This window comes from Colossoma macropomum, unplaced genomic scaffold (genome assembly GCF_904425465.1).
Source record: "Colossoma macropomum unplaced genomic scaffold, Colossoma_macropomum, whole genome shotgun sequence".
NCBI lineage: Eukaryota > Metazoa > Chordata > Actinopteri > Characiformes > Serrasalmidae > Colossoma > Colossoma macropomum.
Window position 1 is genome coordinate 30,689,896 of NW_023494802.1, and position 19,641 is coordinate 30,709,536.

The 19,641-nt window shown below is 38.6% G+C and overlaps 1 protein-coding gene across 1 annotated transcript; it reads right to left on the minus strand.

The window, feature by feature from the left end:
- Positions 1–651: 651 nt before the first annotated feature.
- LOC118822390 (peptidase inhibitor 16) lies at positions 652–19,053 on the minus strand. The gene is made up of 7 exons (XM_036591416.1): positions 18,950–19,053; positions 18,686–18,853; positions 9,563–9,708; positions 8,939–9,014; positions 7,232–7,341; positions 3,399–3,499; positions 652–2,284 (listed from the first exon to the last, which is right to left on the minus strand). The coding sequence occupies exons 2-7, from the start codon at positions 18,839–18,841 to the stop codon at positions 2,136–2,138; spliced, it is 738 nt and encodes a 245-aa protein (XP_036447309.1). The 5' UTR covers positions 18,842–18,853; positions 18,950–19,053; the 3' UTR covers positions 652–2,135.
- Between the last annotated feature and the right edge of the window lie 588 nt (positions 19,054–19,641).

Genomic DNA, 19,641 nt, shown 5'->3' on the forward strand with positions numbered 1-19,641 from the left:
GGCACTTCTGTACAGCTGAAGTAAAGTATGTTTCATAGTTTTGATCCTCATCTGTCTCTTTCAACAGCAGTCTCTGTAGCACAGAGACAGGAATCACATCCAAGGCTAGTGCATCCAAAGAGCTCGCTTGTGGAATTTCATGTCTTGTTGGAGTCTTTTGATTGGCTGACTGAGCTGATTTGAACGTCATACAGTGTATAATGTTAGAAATCTTGTTGTTTTGGTGACTCAGCCTACGATTTATATGCTCACACCATACAAAAACTCTCAATCTTTTTGACATGCTTGATTTAAAGTGACCAATGACTTTGTGTCTGACATTTCGCTGTGCAGGTACACCCTCGCACACTGCTTGAGTCTTTTGTTCGTTTGTTCACACGAGGTTCATACACTGGTGTCAGAAGTTGGTATCGGTGCATTGTTAACGAGTGCAAGTAAATGAGCACAGAATTGGATGGGCACCAGATACCAGTATTGGTATAAATGTATTCCTAGTGTTTGAGTACTTTCAGCATAGTAGTCTACATTCTGATCATCATCTTATGTGAAGTGCTTCTATTTAAACTAGAAAAAAATGCTCCTTTTAAAGCTTAGACATAATATATGATTGGTATTGCAGGTTTCATAGGTTATCAGAATTGTAGCAGAAAAGTGGTATCATGTCTTTATGTGCACTTTCTTCAAAACACAAATATACAATATGATTCACTTTAATATAATTAACGCAAATACCAAATATATATATTTGTATATAGATTAGGTTTTAAACAAATGTATTTATACAATTATTATTTAAATCTGCACTTGACAGTTACTCCTTTTCATTTCATTCTATTCCAGTTTTATATATTTTCCCAGGAAGCATGTCTTATTCAACAGTACACTTAAGGAAAAGACTTATTTCAGTCCTTAGATTTAAAAATATAAACGTGAAGTAATGCGGTCCTTGTATAACGTAAATGAGTCCAATTTTTCAGTGTTGTTTCATGTTGTACAATCCATCGTCATAACTATCATGCAAAAGCCACATACCTGTGCAGCCCAACGCTCCTTATATTCATATCTGAGAAGTGCTGGTTTGTGTAGAATTGTGCTTGCATAACAGAATAAATCTATTTGCTGTGCGTATATAAACTGACCGGCCACTGCACTGTGGCCACAGCACTGTCTGATCCACTTGTACCAGCGCAACACACACTACCATCACGTCAGTGTCACTGCAGTGCCGAGAATGATCCACCACCCAAATTATACCTGCTCTGTGGTGGTCCTGTTGGGGTCCTGACCATTGAAGAACAGAGTGAAAGGGGGCTAACAAAGTAGAGATACAGAGAAACAGATGGACTACAGTCTGTAACTGTAGAACTACAAAGTGCACCTATATAGTAAGTGGAGCTGATAAAATGGACAAAAAGTTTTTAAACACCTCAGTGTCACTGCTGGACTGAGAATAGTCCACCAACCCCGCGTCCTGTGGGCAGCGTCCTGTGACCACTGATGAAGGACAAGAGGATGACCAACACAAACTGAGCAGCAACAGATGAGCTACTTTCTCTGACTTTACATCTACAAGGTGGACCAACAAGGTAGGAGTGTCTAATAGAGTGGACAGTGAGTGGACACTGTTTAAAAACTCCAGCAGCACTGCTGTGTCTGATCCACTCGTAGCAGCACAACACACACTAACATGCCACCTCCATGTTGTGCTGTGACTGCAGTTTCTTTTTGCCTCCCAGTAATATCTGCTCTGTGGTGGTCCTGTGGGGGTCCTGACCACTGAAGAACAGGGTAAAGGGGGGTAACAAAGTAAGCAGAGAAACAGGTGGACTACAGTCTGTAACTGTAGATTTAGGCCTAAAAAGTGCATGTACACTAAATGGACAATTAGTGGTAATACAAGCAGGTGAACTTAATGAAGTGACCGGTCAGTGTATGTTAAATGACTGATATTACTGAATTATTAAAATACTAATATCTGCTCTGTAAAATTCTGTTGTATAGAAACTATAAACATATTTGATACAACATGGATAAGTTACAAGAAATGTATCAAAACCCGAAAACCTCCACCAGTCCACCCTAGTCCACTCTAGCACATGAGGAAAAATGGGCAGGGACAAAACACAGAACTGAGATCACATCCACAAGAGAGAAGCCAGCAATCCAGTTAGCAGTAGCAGAGCCGCAGGGGAGCCTTGACACCCAGATCCCTCAACAGCCCAGGTGCTGGGAGTGTCTGTCCAAGGCAGCTCTGTAGGCTCCACTGAGGGAAGTTCGCTCCTTTCTGTAAGAAAGAGAATCTGAATTTAGACAAAGATACTGTACTATCTGTAAAACTGTAAAACTGTAAAATAGGTTACAGGTATAACACTAGCATACATGATGTCAAAGCACATAATGTAGAGCATTCATGAGCTTTTACAATGGGCTGCTTTTCCCATTGTGGAGGTAGATTTTTCATTTGTAAGTCCATCGTGTTTGGATGCTGTTTATTGCGGCTACTTCTACACTTCTACACTGTTCAAGCCAATGTGAATATGAAATAGACAACATGTACAATGACTGTGTGGATCTTTAGCCATGTTTAATCTGGTAAATTTCTTACAGACAGGGAAAAAAGACAGAACTGTTACTTCTCCACATGGAGTGCATGAGACTACACTGCTGGAAGGCCAGTGGCCTTTGCTGGGTTTAACACATTGACTTTATTGAGTTTATTGTCTATATGCCTTACTCTAATGCACCTTACGAAATGCATTAAAAGAATTAAAGCAGGCAAAAGTAGATGCATAGCTAAAAACAGTGCTAGCGTTCATCTTGAGGCCTGAACAGTGTGCCTGGTATTCATAGGGGTCCTGTGTTGGATGGCTGCTAACTCACTCACCATAGCGGTGCTAGCTTCAATGGCGGCAAATATTCAGTTAAACAGTTTTCTTCTGAAAATGCTCTGTCCTAGTTTGGTAAAGCGCTCTTCCACACATTAATTGAGATCTTACACATCTCCTTTTTGGTCTTCGGTTTCAGAAATGAGTAATAATTCACCAATCTCTTGGGTACTTTCTGATTTACAAGTATGCTGCAGTATATTTTTTCAGATGCAAGGTGTAGTTTCTGTTGCTAAGCTATGAAGGACCAACTGGGTTTCAACAGCACCACCCTGAGGCAGACCAGTGCCGCATCACTAGGTAATAGTTAATAATATCAAAAGAGGCTCGATTAATAATATCAATGGAAGCTCGCTACTTGTGGGTGAAGCAACTAAACAAGAATTTTTATCATGAGACATTCAGGAGTTTCAGGAGGTTAATTAGGGGGTTCCGCACCCCCTCAGGATGCCTTGTATTTCACACCTTGGGTCTAAATATTATTGAATTATTGAATAGAGCTTTTACAGGTACCTAGATTATCACAGAGGCCTTGCACACAGTCCTTCATTTTCTCTGGGCATTTCGAACATGGCTCTCCTGCCTCATATGGTTTTTGTCCAGCTACGTTGCCTCTGGAATTTAGACAAGAGAGAGAGATACATTAGATTCTTCATATTCCATATCCAGCTTTAGTATCATGTTGAAATGAAGGTTGGCAATAAGAAGTTATTTTTCGTTGTAGTGATAAATTATGTCATATTATGTGACAATATGCTTTTGTGAGCATTCAGTTCAACCCAACTTTACTGTCATTACACCAGGAAAACATAACAAAAAGCTTTCTCACTTTTCTCTTTGGTGTAACATACATTGGTGGATATCATCAGTACCTAAACAACACTGAGCAACAGCATGTTGCACTACAAATTAGTCCTGTTTAAGTGGTTTTTGTGCAGTGCAGTGTGTGAAATGCTGAGCACTTATCATTGTACTCTGTTTCTGCTGGTATTTTCTAAATGTGGCACAGCTGGTTCTTTTTCTTTATCTGTCCTAATCAGTTTATCAAACCTTTGAAAAAATTAAACACTGATAAATATTGTGCACTGTGAAAATATCTTGAAGTATCATGATGGTACAACTTTGCCTTATTGCCCACCCCTAATTGGCTACATAGTGTAGACCTGCACACTAGGAGTTCAGTAAATTACTGTTGCATCATCATGAAATACAGTGTTTTCTATAATCTTCACAATGTGTACGCTTACCATCTGCTTCTGTTAGAAACATCTACTTTGACGTACCGTTAATGGCCTTACTGTCAGCCTTCCCTTTAGCTATCCTGTAGCCCTTCCACAGTGGTTGATTTCTGACCACAGAGCCAACCTTGACTGGACATTTTTGGGTAGTGGACCGCTCTCCATCCAGCAGTGACACCGCTGTGCATGATACCCTTAAACCAGCGTCACGCACTCTACTGAAGGCAATTGTACGGAGCCCCTCCAATTGACATCCTGTATGAATAAAAGTAATGCATGGCCACTTAATAGAGCATGGGAACGAGATAATTAAGTCATGGCTTTGACTTAGTAAGGCGTGGGAATGAGATCCTAATGCGTGGCCACAACTTAGTAAGGCATGATCTTGTTCCCACGCCTTACTAAGTTGTGGCCATGCATTAGGATCTCGTTTCCATGCTACATATAGTTGTGGCCATGCATTAGGATCTCGTTCCCAAGAGATAATATGGCGTGGCCACGCGTTATTTTTATGTATGCGGGATGTCACCAGCAGGGCTCCGTACATTTGCATCTTTCTAATATAGAATATTTTTCTTAAGAATGTATTTCTTACACCTAGGAGGGACAGTTCTTTGGCTTTTGTGTCTCTGTGAGGACTGTGTCCCTGAGAAGGACGCTGTGATGTGAGATAAGGACTTGTTTATGTCCATCTCCAGTCTGTCCTACCAGACATGGAGGCCGTCTATGTTACAGCACTTATATTGATATACATCACTGGGTGAAAGGTGACCATTCGGGAACCTTTAAGGCGTCGGGCCTGACTGAGAGCGGCTCTTGCTGATGTCATTAAGATGTGGATACTAGACTTTATTTATTGAATCTCTCCAATGAGTTCAGCTTTGTTTGTAAACCAGTTCAAGTCTGCATTACAGCAGTTTTGATCTGTAACAATAAATCAGCAATTGTTTATGTACTAATTTACGTACAATTTGCATAAAGATATAACCGCTTAGACCAAGTCTGTCACCCTCTCACTCTGCTCTCACCCCCAACCACTCTCTCTCTCTCTCTCTCTTTCTCTCTCTCTCTCTCTCTCTCTCTCTCTTCTTGAATCTTAGACTTTTAGCCTGCTGATTTTCTTTTGCTTTTGTCTTAATCAAGCCTTTGCGTGTGAGATTGTGTGTTTGTGTAAATGTGTTAATCTGTTGAGATTATTTTTCTCTATTTTTATATGTTTTTTTAATTATGTTTCCTTTTTATGTTACTGTAATCCTGAAAAACATTTTTCTTATTACATTTTATAATCTATTCTGCTTCTGAGATTCAGTGTGTGCTCTTTTCTTCTTAGTTTTTGTGCTCTACCGCATCATAGAAGCTGTGAATGGATGTTTTAATACATGTCATGCTGTGGTTAATTACCCACGACTACCATGTCAGTGTCACTGATTTGCTGAGAATGACCCACCACCCAAATTATATCTTGTCAGCAGCACTGTGGTCACAAACTGACCAATGATGAATGGGGTAGAGGATAGTGAGTGTATAGTACCATGGAAGAGTACAGGGAAGGAAAGTGATCAGGATGCCTCTTGCTGTTGTGTTGACGTAGTTTAACAATTAACTGGAGGTGATGCAGAGAGCATGCTGTAAAACATAACCTGCCCCGTTACCCTGATATTTAGTTATGGATGGTGTTATGTCAGTGTTTCACTTACTGCTGATTAGTTTTTGGAGTACATCACATGATCATGAAATTTTGCCTGATGATTGATAATATATAGTTGTGAAAAGTGGCCAAAATAGCTCTCTTGACCCCCAAATGATGACAGAAACAGTTTCATTTATTTAGTTTTTTGCTTTGGTTTTTGATTTTAGTTTAGTCTCAGTTAGTTTTAGGGGACATTGATAGTTTTTCTGAAAAGTAATAATAGTAATTTTAGTTTAGTTTTTAGTTAATTTCAGTTGTAGTGTTAGTTTTCACTATTATGATCTACACTGAAAGTGCTTGAAAGTTTGTGAACCTTTTAGAATTTTCTATATTTCTGCATAAATTTGACCTAAAACTTCATTAGATCATATTCCTCAACAATAAATGACCAAGTCTAATATTTTTGTCTAATTTGTTGAATTGGTTCTCTTTATCTACTATTAAGACTTGTGTGAAAGTTTTAAGTCAAATTTTTGCAGAAATATAGAAAATTCTAAAGGGTTCACAAATGTTCAAGCACCACTGTAGGTATCTGATAACAGTAGAATAAAATTATCATAACAAAAGACTGTGCTCGGTTGGGCTTTTACAGATGGTCAAACACAGCAGACGTCCACTTCTAAACTCCCATTCATGCACTGAAAAAGGAAAACTAAAGTTTATGGTCTCAGTAGCTCTATTTCATTCTAGTTTGTTTTGCATTACAGTTAACAAGCACATTTTTCACTGCATGTTCTTTTAGTAATAGTTTTGGTTAACTGTAATAATCCATATCACACAATATACTTGCTTTGAGACTCATAGTGTTGAGTCGTCCTCTCACAGTGGAAGGATAGACAGAAACACCTGTGGATTTTTTCAGATCTAAAAAAAGAGTGCAGCTTGCTTTTCCTGCTGCTTAATGGCTGTTTTGACTGGAAACATTCTGTACAGTTGAGGTGTAAACATCTGACTGTGACAGCAAGCAATCGTGAAAAATATTTGAGATGAGCCTAAATAATTGTGATCAAGCAATTATGTAATAATAGTGACGCCTAATTGATGAGCAGAATGTTTTGCTATTGTATTCGTAGCTACCTGCTGTGCTTGCATGGTCATGAAATAAGCGTTTAATGAATTTTTAGAAGACGGCCAGCAGATGGCGCAGGACTGCGCTTTCCCTCCTCATAGTACGCACCATGCTTTACAGCACATGTCAGGACAAGCACAGTGCCTCAATAAACACACCTGATTCAGCTCATCAGCTAATTAGCAAGGCCTTTACGAACTCAGAGCTAGACGCTAATCTCTGCAGCACTTTGGCCCGGAAGGTCCCCAGGTTTGACATGCCTGCTTTACAGCATGCATTGCATACAGAAAAGTAGTAGAACATGTGGTTTAGCTTCAGTGTAACATAGCATAGTTAAGCATAGACTTACGGAGGAAAATAATTGCAGACCAGCATAGCGGCATTCTCAAAGAACAGGCCCTTGACAGTCTCACAGATGTGTGCTGCACAGCCTACCCTGGTGGTCTCCGCCCAGACAATCTGAAACAGTGACACAATTCCCAAATCAGAACAATTTCTACTACAATTTATTAAACTCTTAAGACTTTTATTACATCCTAAGGATATTTATTCATTACTACATGGAATTATTCTTAATTTACAAATTCCATACTTAATTTCAGTTACAAGCTTAGTGAGGAATGCTAGTCTGGAATCAGTGGCAGTTCTGTGGAGTTGAAGAGGTTGAAAGTTGATAAATTGTCCAGGCAATATGTTAAAAGCTAATTGTGGTTTTGAACCAATGAGTATTTTTTACTCTAATTGTGTTGTAAATTGTCTTGTGGATGATTGAATATGTAGTGATTTCCTAAAACAGCTGGCCCATTTAGGAGGCTAAAATGGAGAACGGGTCATGAGTTTACATTTAAGCAATGATTTAACACAAAAGAAGAAAAACACTATTACTTTATATTTGATCAACTTAAAAAATAGAAAAAAATAACATATCTTGCAAATAAGTAGTTCATGGTGGATTTTGAGGTATGTTTTGGATCATTGTCCTGCCTTTTTTAAACTTCAGTTTCTTGACTGATTGGGTCAAATTTGCTTCTAGAACTTGCTGATTTAGTGGAATTCATTGTTCCATCTACCCGTGCAGTGTTTCCTGTGCCACTGGCTGCCATACAACCCCACAGGTGTTCTTTTATCAAAGTGCTGCTCTTTTTTGCTCCAAACATACCTTTGATGACTGTGACCAAAGTGTTCTGTTTTTACTTCATCAGTCCACAGCGCTTGTTTACAAAATGCCTCTGGTTTATCTACACATTTAATCTTGTGATGAGGTCAAAGGTATGGTTTCCTTCGAAAGGCTCCTCCATGCAGATCATGTTTGTGCATGCAATGGTGCACCATCACTCTTGCATTTGCTAAACCTTCCTGCAAGTCCTTTGCTGTCATATAGGGGTTTTGTTTTGCCTGTCTATCTGAGAGTTTTCTAGGTCTTCCAGATCTTGCCTTGACTTCCACACTTCCCCTTAACTGCCATTTCTTAATGACATTTCAGACAGTGGAAATAGTGAGCTGGAAGTAATTTGATATCTTTTTACCTGGACTTTACCTTCTTTGTAGGCATTAATTAGCACCATTTTCAGATCCCAGGCAGCTGCTTAAAGGAGCCATCATTGTTAGCACAAAAATTGAAGAGTCAGAGAATTCATTATGCTCTGGAATGATCATCTGACGTCACCCGACAGTTTCTAATACCAATTCTTGACCTTCCTAACAAGTCAAATAAGGCCTAATGAGTTAATAAAGTTAATGAAGACCATACTGTCCAAACTTTTGCGCTTGCCACATTTACTATTTTTTTTCCTATTGTTTAGGTTAATCAAATATAAAGTACATGTGCATTAACATTGTTAGAAACAAACTTTCATAGTTTGTTGGAGAGGTTGTGTTTACTTTTTTACTTAAAAAATCAACAGAATATGTAATTTGGCCAGGGGTGCACAAACCTTTCCATACAGCATTTTCACATTGGCCAGACTGTACTTGTACTCGTAAGATGTGATAATCAGACACCCATCAGCCCAGATCTGGGCTGGTTTTATATTTCATCCTTGCTCATATTCCTCACCTGTGTATAGTGTCCACACATCATATTATCAGAACAGGTGTTATTGTCATAGATGTAATCTGCATGTTCTCCAAACCTGGTGACAGAAAACAGTCATGGAAGAAACAATGAACTTACAGCAGCAGCATAAAAAGGACTCAGGATGATGTACAGAATAAAAAAGGCATAATGTAGTTACACTGAAGGGTTTAATAGGTGTCTTATGTACTAAAGTCATATTGCATGTTACATGACAATTTTCCATCTCTTTAAAGCTCACAATTAAGAAATAAACAGTCATAAAGCTTTGATACACATTTAAGACAGATAGATGTAAATGACCTCCATTCTGATTGGCTGCCCTGTATTATGCCTTGTTCTAAACCAGCACAGCCTGAAACACTCCTTACAACCTCTTTGGGAATGAACTGCATGGACTGGGAAGTGAACAGTACATTACTGCATCAAACGTTTATTTTAAACAAGTAAGGAAAATTGCATTTTCCATGATATGGGCCCTTTGAGTTATTTACAACCAACCAGCTGAATCAATGCATAAACCAATCTGTCAGTCATCCATTTGACTATAACAGTCTTCATTCTTTGGGTGAATCGGTTTGTGAGTGTGTTACAGTTTATCCATACCAATCAGACAAGGCTTTGTCGACATTAAAGGGTCCAGTGGAGATGAAAAGGTTTTCCCCCATTATGTTCTGCACTTCAGGGTTGTGATCCCATATGCATTTAGCAGCGTATAGTTCTGCCACGAGAGAGAGCTCTTCACCCCATGTCTGTATCACAAACATAAGACATGCTGTAAATGTTTGTATTCATACTTGTATTCACAATAAGTGATGCACTGATATGGCAGCTGTGGGCTGATGCTGATATCTGATATTTTTAATGTAAAAAAAAATCTGCCAATATCATTGCAAACACATAAACATTTATTAAATGTACAAGTTAAGATTAGATCTACCTGTAATTAGCATTACGGAACAATGTAACAATGAAATGCAGACAGTAACCCAGCACTGCCTCAATGTTCTGCTCATCTGGAGCACAATAAATACATCATCAAACATCAGTTTAAACAAATGAATGGCATCAAGCAGATGTTATCATTTTTAAAGCAGTTGTCTGCTGATAATATAACCAATATGATTCCGATCCCTGTTTATAATTATTACAGTGCGCATGCTACACTGCAGAGGAGCCTGCTCTTGTTCTTAGACATCTACTTCACATTCATCTATGTTGAAAAAATTGGTGGTTTGACTTTTGAAATGTTTTTGTCTAACTTTTTTAACCCAGACATTGCAGACATGATGTCCACAGTCCCCTCTTATTACATTTGTGTGTTAAACCCCTTAAAATTCCAGGCTAATTACATACTAAGGTTATTATCCAGTAACTACAGGGACTTCAGTGCAAACTGGTTGAGCTACTCTTACAGAAGTGTGTAGTAAAACTTTGGGCCCGCCGGTGGTCTCTGGCCATTTAACAGGTTAATGCTGATGAAAACTCATCAATTAACTGGGGTAAAATTATGATATTTATGTGAGATTCAGAATTCTGCTCTTCCTCACTAGCAAAATGTAGATAAATCAGTGCAGTTGGTGAAATAAAAGAAGGCAACGCCAAAAAATATTACAGTGATGATGTTGAAGAATTAGGAATCGGTGATAAAAGTGTGGCTGGTTATTAGGAGGAATAACTTTAGCGTAGCCTGTTTAAAACTTCGGGAAATGGAAACTGAAACTGGGGAGCAGTGACGCTGTGATAAACAGTACAGAGCACTGTGTCAATGTCCCTAACTTCCAGGTTATCACACTTCAGTTTTGTTTTGAGCTTTTACATCAGGAACAGTAGCTGTCCAGCTAACTAACTTACATTTCTAACATTATTTTGATACGTGTTTACGTTTTAGCTGTGTGCAGATTGTCAGTTGCTACGTAACAGACATGATAGTCGACTTTCATCAAGTAGTTCGATTTCCTTACTTGAGATAAGATTCTGTAAGATAAGATTCCTAAATTGCTTCAGTAATACAAATTTGTGAAAAATCTTACCTTGACCTGTCAGATCTTAACCCCTTAAAATCCCAGGCTTATTACATACCAAGGCTTATTATTCAATAACTGCAGGGACTTCCATGTAAACTGGCTGAGCTATTCTTATAGAAGTGTGTAATAAAATGTTGCGCCCACCAGCGAACGCTGGCCTTTTAAGGGGTTAGCTTACACACTTAAAAACAATGGTTCTTCAAGGGTTCTCTTAAGATAGAAAATAGTTCTATATAGAACCATGAACATTCAAAGAACCTTTAAATGATTAAATGAAATTAAAATAATCACCTTATGCTTGTCTGTCTAAGCAAAAGGTTCTAACATCTTTTCTGGCAGCCGTGTCTTGCTTGGCCATGGTTTCCTGTGTTTTAGCACCTTATTTTTGCTGTGTTCTGTTTTCTGACACTTTCCTCAGTCATGCATTCCTGTTTTTTAGCACCTCTTTTTAGTTGTGTTTTGTTCTTGGAAATTATGTATGCTCTTAAACGCCATGCTCAAAAGGCCCTCCTGACCAAGAATAAATGAAGTGCATCTCTGAACATGCATCTGTGTTTTTTGTTCTAACACACTCCTGCAGCTCTGAGGAGAACAAGCAGATAGAGTGAGGTCTTGGTGGGATCAGAGAACGAGACAGAGGAAAAATTCCATACAGTTCTTCAGATTGCAGACTGCAGTGCTGTATATGGTTCTATACAGAATCTTTTTGAAAAGGGTTCTGCTAATGTTACGATGTCAAGTCTGTAACAATAGATGAGCCCTTTTTTAATATATAACCAAATATAACACACTCTCTGTCAATCTGAAGGGCCATTTCACCGTGCAAAGAACCATTTAATCATGCAAAACGTTCTTTAAGTGTTCATATAGCATTATATTAATGATAAAACCTTATTCTCTGTTCATTTTTCTTGTGTTATTGTTTGCTATCCAGTGTCAATCAGAGGAGGATGGTTTCCCCTTTTGAGTTTTGGTTCCTCTCAAGGTTTCTTCCTCTTGCTCTTAGGGAGTTTTTCCCTAATGACTCTAGATAGAACCATTTTCTTAACTTAAGAAACCATTGTTTTTAAAAGTGTAGAACTAAAGATAAGAGGTCCCAGATAGCTTACCCAGAGGTTCTCCCAATCGATACGAAAACCTTTTCACCAGTACTGATTTTAAGGAGCTAAAAATTCCTATAAGCATAACATTGGGCTTGCGATGGACTGGCGACCTGTCCAGGGTGTATCCTGCCTTCCGCCCAATGACAGCTGGGATAGGCTCTAGCACCCCACCGTGACCCAGAAGGATAAGCGGTTTAGATGATGTATGTATGTATGTATAACATTGGACAGTAGAATTTTACATGATCTAACATTAAACAGCACTTTACTGATTAATATGACTTTCAGTTCATGTAATTAAAAATATAATTGTCAGATCTCAATTGTGAAATTTCTTAAACTCAAACAGCAGAAACTCACAGTCTTAAACAATAAAAATATAAAAGAATGCACAAATTTAATCTTAAAACAGGTAAATTACAAGAACACCTTCAATGCTGAACTCTTCATTTAAAGTTCATTATCTAATTGTGTTTTAATTACACAATTACAGTGTGATTCAAAAAGATTCATCTGATTTTAAAATGATTTATTTCACTTGTAAATCATTACAGAACAATACAGTAAACTGTAAATGGTTTAAATGAGCATAAACTCTATGACCCCCTCTTTCAATTGGTATGTGATTGGTTCCTAGACGCTTCACGGTTGTAAAAATATGGCTCTTTGAAATCAAATTAATCTTACTGAATCACCCTGTACATTGCTTAGACCATTAATTTTCAATGGGGAACCAATGTTTTAGCCACATTTTTCAGACATCCATCTACAAACACCTTAGCCAGGTAGCAAAGTAGCAATTATATAAGAACTGTGACACAGCATAAATGTGGACAAGATAGAGACCTCAAGGCTCAGACTACTAATCATAAAAACACCTGCTAGCTCACTGCTGGCTATGACAGATCATATGCAAGGTTTCATTGAACAAGGACTAAACATAGTGCTTCATGTAGATCAACATTTTTAACACCCACATAAGCTCCTTGCAAATTTTTAAAATTTAAGATAAAAATATATTCAAATAAAAAAGTCATTCAAATATTCGAAATATGATATTCAAATTTAAGCCCACTGGCACATTTTATACCGCTCAGCTCCCTTTTACACAAATCTAGTAAAGTGTTACGCAGCTTTTTGTGAGAGTCTCATATGAAAGAACTACAGAAAGGGAAAAAAGTGAGGTGGCAATAGACTTGACAAATCTTGAACTTGTATGTATCACAGTTAGTGTATCAGTGTGTGTAAAATAGAGAACATTTTGGGCACAAATGGCTCAATAGCATGTTTAATTTGACCTGTTTTTACTGTTGTCGGTAGGGTACTACTGCTGAGAATGTTTTTTCACTCACTCGATTGAAGTGTGTCTTTGGTCCATTAAGTTTAAATTAGTGTTAACGTTTTATATTTATTTTTATTTATTTATATTTATATTATTTTGCTTCAGGCAGGAGTATCAGCCCTTTTCCACCCTTTCTTTTCTAATTAAAAAGCAGTTTCAAAACTTGATGGCACAAACAGCAAATCTGTTTAATGTGATGAAAAATAGGAGTGTGTGATGTTATAAAGGGGTCAGGCCACAATGCTGGCTGCCAGTAGGGGGCCTGGGCGTTGTGCCTGGAACTGCCAACTCCCAGAAGCCCTAGTGCTAATTAGCGCTGACTTACGTAAGGCTCGCACAAACTACAGCTCAGTGTTACACCTTTGTAGAGAGGTAACCAGTATGGTACAGGCCAGGTGGATACTACTAAGATAGTAATAAATAAACTAGTTACTAAACGCCCAAGAGCTCTGCACTTGGGCCCACGACCTCCCCGTCCCTTGACAGATGTGACCGGTTCTCAATTTTTTTTTACTCTTCATTCACTGGCGCAAGTGAAAAAAATAGACTCGAAGTATAAAAGAAAAAAAAAGGGTTCTTATTTAGATAAAAAGGAAGATGCACATCTAGTGCTGCAGATGTAAGCTGAAACATTGATTAACCCCTCAAAATTCAAGGCTTATTACATACAAAGACTTATTATTCAGTAACTACAGGCACTTCAATGCAAACTGGCTGAGCTACTCTTAACTTACTTAAATGTGTAATAAAATTTTGGTCCTGGCCATTTAAGAGATTAAGAGCATGTCTGCTCAGCTGGATGACTTGAAACATTATAAAATACAATTAATCTTACTGTTTTAGGGTGATTTTGAGAAAAAGTCTGTTCAGGCCAGTCCCAGTATTGCCCTGGGCATATTCTACAGGAGTTGGTCTGCTGTAACATGCACAGACTCTTGTCATATTTCTACATCAATAATTGCTGAGTGACCAAACCAGAACCAATGAGACATTTAAATGAATGTCCAGGTGCTTGTCCACTAAACAAACAATTTTGAACCCGTGCCCTGAATTCCACCCCTAAAACTAGCAAAGCTGGACGATCACATGGGGTTTTCACTGCTTGCACACACATGCGGACCGCTATGTCTGAGTGGTCTCGGATAACATTCACATTCCTCGCTCTGCTTACTCTTACATATTGCGCAACATAATCCACTGAATCAGGGCACACACCCCCACATACACTCCCCACAGCCAAAACTGGAATGCATACAACTCCATCCTAAGCAAATGTCCTATGATATTTGAAATTAAAGACAATTCCATGTCTAATATAATCCTTGATGCTCAGGCCTAGACCCTTCTGACCTTTGGTACTACTTACAGATGTGCGTCACCGTTCACTTAAAGTAAAGCACAGTCACATTTAGGTGAATCCTGCTCATCATGTCTTGCACTAGGTGTCTTTATTGTGTCTACGTGTTCTGTGGAGTTGGGAATACTCTGCAAATGAGTCTCTACTGCCCACCAATCACATTTGGCTATGGTTTCCTGAACATATCATGTGTCATGCTTCTCAGTTATCTTTCCATCCCTGTTATCTGTCCATCTTTTTGTCTCTCTATCCTTTCAACTGCAGGTTGTGGAATACACAACAATGACTAACTGCATTCTTGGCTGTATGGTTCTCAGGTAAAAGCAGGCTTCAAATAATCTAGAACCTTTTACATTATGTAGAGGTTTTATACAGTTTAAAGTGTCAGTCTTATCATTAAATAACCATACATTAAAAGGTTATTTAGAGAACTTAAAGAGGTTCTTTGATGACATTGCTGTCACCTTTATTTTAAGGAGCATGGAGGAACAACTGTACAAGCCATTTGGTTTATTAACCAAACATCTATTATCTGGAACCCATAAGCTCTTGTACAAACACAAAGACTTAATAGCTTACATTTCCCCATATACTCGCTTTTCATCAGCTCAGTTATGACAGGATAAATTGGCCATTGCCTCCGGCAGTTCAAGTGGTTATGAGAAATTATTGAATCACACTGGATATGCTTTCATTTCATGAAAATGTTGCGATAATCATTGTTTGCAATAGTGCAGCAGTCATGTGCATGATTGATAGCACTGTGATTTGCAGTTATACAGATTACAGATGTTGAATGAAGTCCAGGAAGTTTGAATGTTGAGGCTCAAATGAAGCGCATGAAGCCAGAGATGACAGACATGAAATGAAACAAGCATAGGCCGGGCTCTCGCTAGAGCAATAAAATGTCTGAAGTAGTAAGTAATTATCTTCAGATGTTGGTTCTGGTGCATGTCGACATATGTGAAAGTTCAAAAGACCTTGAGTTATGCTAATAGCTACATATTCAGCTGAAAGATTTGTAAAGATAAATGGCAACGGACTGTGCCAAACACAGCCCGAATAATAACCCTTTCTTTTTTACCCAATTTGCTCTCTAATTTGGATATTGCCCAGTTCACTAGCTAGGTCTCCCCCATCACACAGTGCTACCAAGCTGAGAGAGTGAGGGCTAGCACATGACTTCTCCAAGACAAGTGAAGCTACACCATCAAGATACTGCAACGCAACATCATTGGACAGCTCAGTCTGCTTGGTATTGGCTAGCATCATCCTGATCAACAGGGGAGAGGGAGGACCATACTAATTATGCCCTGTTGGACTCCTGGCCACCAGTGGCTGTGGCATTGCCATGATCGAGCTCATGATTTTCCGATGATAGTGCCAATGTTTAGACAGTTGCGCCATTCAAGTGGCCCACATTGCTGCATTTTTACTATGTCCTTGGTAGAAGCCAATCAAAATCAACATGTAAATGAGCTCATACATATTAAAGACTAGCAGTAAATGAAGGCCTGTTTGGGTGCCAAAACAGACCTTCTACGTCAAAGAAAACTGCAAATCTCAGAATTACAGATAGAGATTCTTAGATTTAACAATGGAAATTATTTGGTACACAGGAATGTGGTATCAAATATGGAAGAACTTCTATATGCTGCTAAAAGTCACAGCAAAAAAAAGATCTGAAAGAAAATGTATCCAGATATCACAGGTGGTCCGAGTGCCTTTGGCCAGAGGTGATGACGTTGGTCCTTCTTTTGAATCAAGAGCAAAATTTGTAAAGTACACTGCACAGGTCAGCACACATACCCACCCATTTATATACAAATGCAAGTGATTAAAATCCACTGAACTGTTCATGAAGTAATCTTTGACTGTAACGTTGCTTGGCAATCGTAACCTACTGTGAACAACTACATTATTTGGCAGAAGAATTGCTTATTGCAATTGTTATCGATAATAAGCAATACTAAACTATTTATTGAGCACTGGTGCGTTCTAATATATTGCGTTTAGTCGCTGTTTATTTAATTAGTGTCGTTCAACAACACCTTTAACCACACAGCCTCTCGTGACTTACTGGTTTAATAGTCTGCTGCTACATTTACATTTCTTACAGCAGAAGTTTGTGGCATTCCTCTTCATGTGCTCCAGTGGCTGCGGTTGTAATGTTTACCATGATGCTCAATCCACACAGATCAGAACTCGCCTTGGTTAATTAACTGACCAAATGTGTTTGACTAAGCATGCTTGAAAATATTCCCAGTTCTACCTGTTTTATTACATTATAGGTGTGTAATAAAACTTTCGGCCTGCTGGTAAAAGTGCCACAGATCACCCAGTAAATATAACAGTAAATATGGTCGTGTGCAAATTGCTGCAATGTTATTTGCTTTTAATGGCATGTTAAATCTAATGGTGCGCTTTATGAATGTGGCCCATAGACAGAAACTTTCGACTGGAGTATAAGTAATGTGGACTTGGGTGAATGAAACATGACCCAAATTCTCTTTTAAATTCATTTTTTGTATGAACAGTTCTACTGAATTAGTTCAAACTAGCCACAGTAAAAATATTTAGAAAAAAGGTATTCAGGCCTTTGATATTTACAAGCATTATGTTATGATCTATTTAAATCCAAGACATTAATTTGAGATAGTAATAAGCTAAATATATCCAAAATAGTCATTTATAGGGTACTTTCTATTGAGACGTATTTGCCCCAAACACTAACCTGTCAATTTACACTTGTGGAAAGATACTTACATTTTTTTTGTGCATTTTTTATTTCTTTTAAAGTGAAGTTAAAATATTAAGGTTATGAGTTTAATTTTAAATAAGAAAACCTGCCTGAAAAAATGCTGCCCCACATATTCATGTCAGTACTGAAACACATAGAGTTTTAGTCTGTGGGCGGAGCCTTGTTTTAGCCACACCTCTGCATTTTAGAGCACAGAGTGAGACTGCATTTCTGTCCCTCATGGCTACATGGTGGGCAGTTAGACCTCATTGTTTTGAAGTAAATGTGTCCCAAAATCTAAAAAAATCAGTGTGTAATATTAAGAATTGTCACTAGCGAAACACATATAAGTACTTTTTGTATTTTAAGAAAAATACTATACTAGACTTTACATGTGTGCCAACTGTTCAAAGCTGTGTTTGCTGGTCATGTACTGACTAGCATTTTTGAGTTCTGCTCAAAATGAGCTACAATTGTCACTACCGAAACAGTCACTACTGAAACATTTGGTTTTGGAAGCGTTATTGTTTTGGAAGTGACAAAATAGAATGTTTAATCATTTATTTGAATAAAATAGATACAACTAATGTGCAGTGTCACTCAAAGCAGAAGGATTTTAGTCTAACTATTTGGTAGACTGATCCATATCATCCAATCACAGCTAACCAAAGGAAAATAACTTTCTGGAAATATGATTTCTGATGAATTAATATGTCAGGTTTCTTTTTTGCGCTGTTTCAGGAGACGAATACAAGACAAACGTCCAATAAAAACAAGCTAAGTCAGGGTAAGATGGTGTTTTAGCATACAGTACCAGTATGCAGGAAGCATTAACTTTATTAATGAAAGCTTAAATATCAAATACTGTTACACTGTATATAGAAATGACCATGATATTAAATTTTATCACTCCAGGTCATGTGCATTCGAGCACTGTAGTGGTTAGGAGGGGCAGTGAAGCCTAAAAACACAGCAGACGCTCATTATTCTTTTTTTTGTTCAGATGTAAAAGTAAAGAAAACTTTAGGTATAACATTTCATAAAAGGATCAAAGCCATAACAAGGTTTTGCTCAGAGCCAACATTGAGACATAGTGTGACATACCTGTCTCAGAAGCCCACCTGTGGGCAGGTCTGAGCAGGTACAGTGCAGGTGCTCACCATGCGGATCATGTTGGCAGCTGGCGGCTCAACTATGGACCGGTACTTGTTGTGCAAATCCACAATATCCTTCTTCTGTTCTTTGGTGAGCAGGCCAGTCGCTACAACTGTGAGCATCCAGAGTCCAGCGCAGAGGGGGGTCCATCTCGGAGCCATCCGCAATGCAGTCTGAAAGAAGATAAATCCAGTTGCGTTGATTTTAAATGTACTCGTTCCCTGTGCTACAAGTCACATGAATAAAAGCAATGTAAGTGTGGATGTTACCTCAGACTGTTTGTGGGCGCCTCCTTAGTGTGTGCAAAAAGAAGCTCTGGACCCTTTCAGAGCCTTTAACTGTACCTCCCACCCCTGCCGCCCTTGCTCAACCCACACTGGCTCATGTTACAAACCTTACTCACGCACACACATGCATAGCCTTGGCTGCTCCCCTGCTGTCAGTAATCCCATTTAGTCATCGCCCTTCTGCCTCATGAACCCTTGCAGGCTTATATCGGAAGCTTTGAATCAACACAAAATGCCCATCTCAACCGTAAACATCACTTTTCTCCGCAATATGTGTCCTAACACCCTGGCCCCGCTTCCTTCTCACTGTCTGGTTCATAGGGAATGGAATGCCACATAACAAAGGATGCACTCACATTCAATCCATGCTTGTTTTCTCAGAGATCATGCTGTGGCTACTCGAGTTGCGTTCATAATTTCCTCAGCACCAAGCTGTAGAGCCGTAGCCCAAGGCTTATCCTGTTAACCGAAGTCATTTTTGAGACAAGGAGCTTTAAAGTAAAGGTCAGAAAGGCATGACCACTGGAGGTTCACCAACACCATCCTGTTTACAGCAATTCCTGGTTTGAGCTTCAGTGCATTTAATGAGATGTTTCAAACGATTGCAAAAGATATGAGGTGAGTGTTTACTCTGTTCTGACACTTCTGACTCGGCTTATGATGCCTTCTGTAAT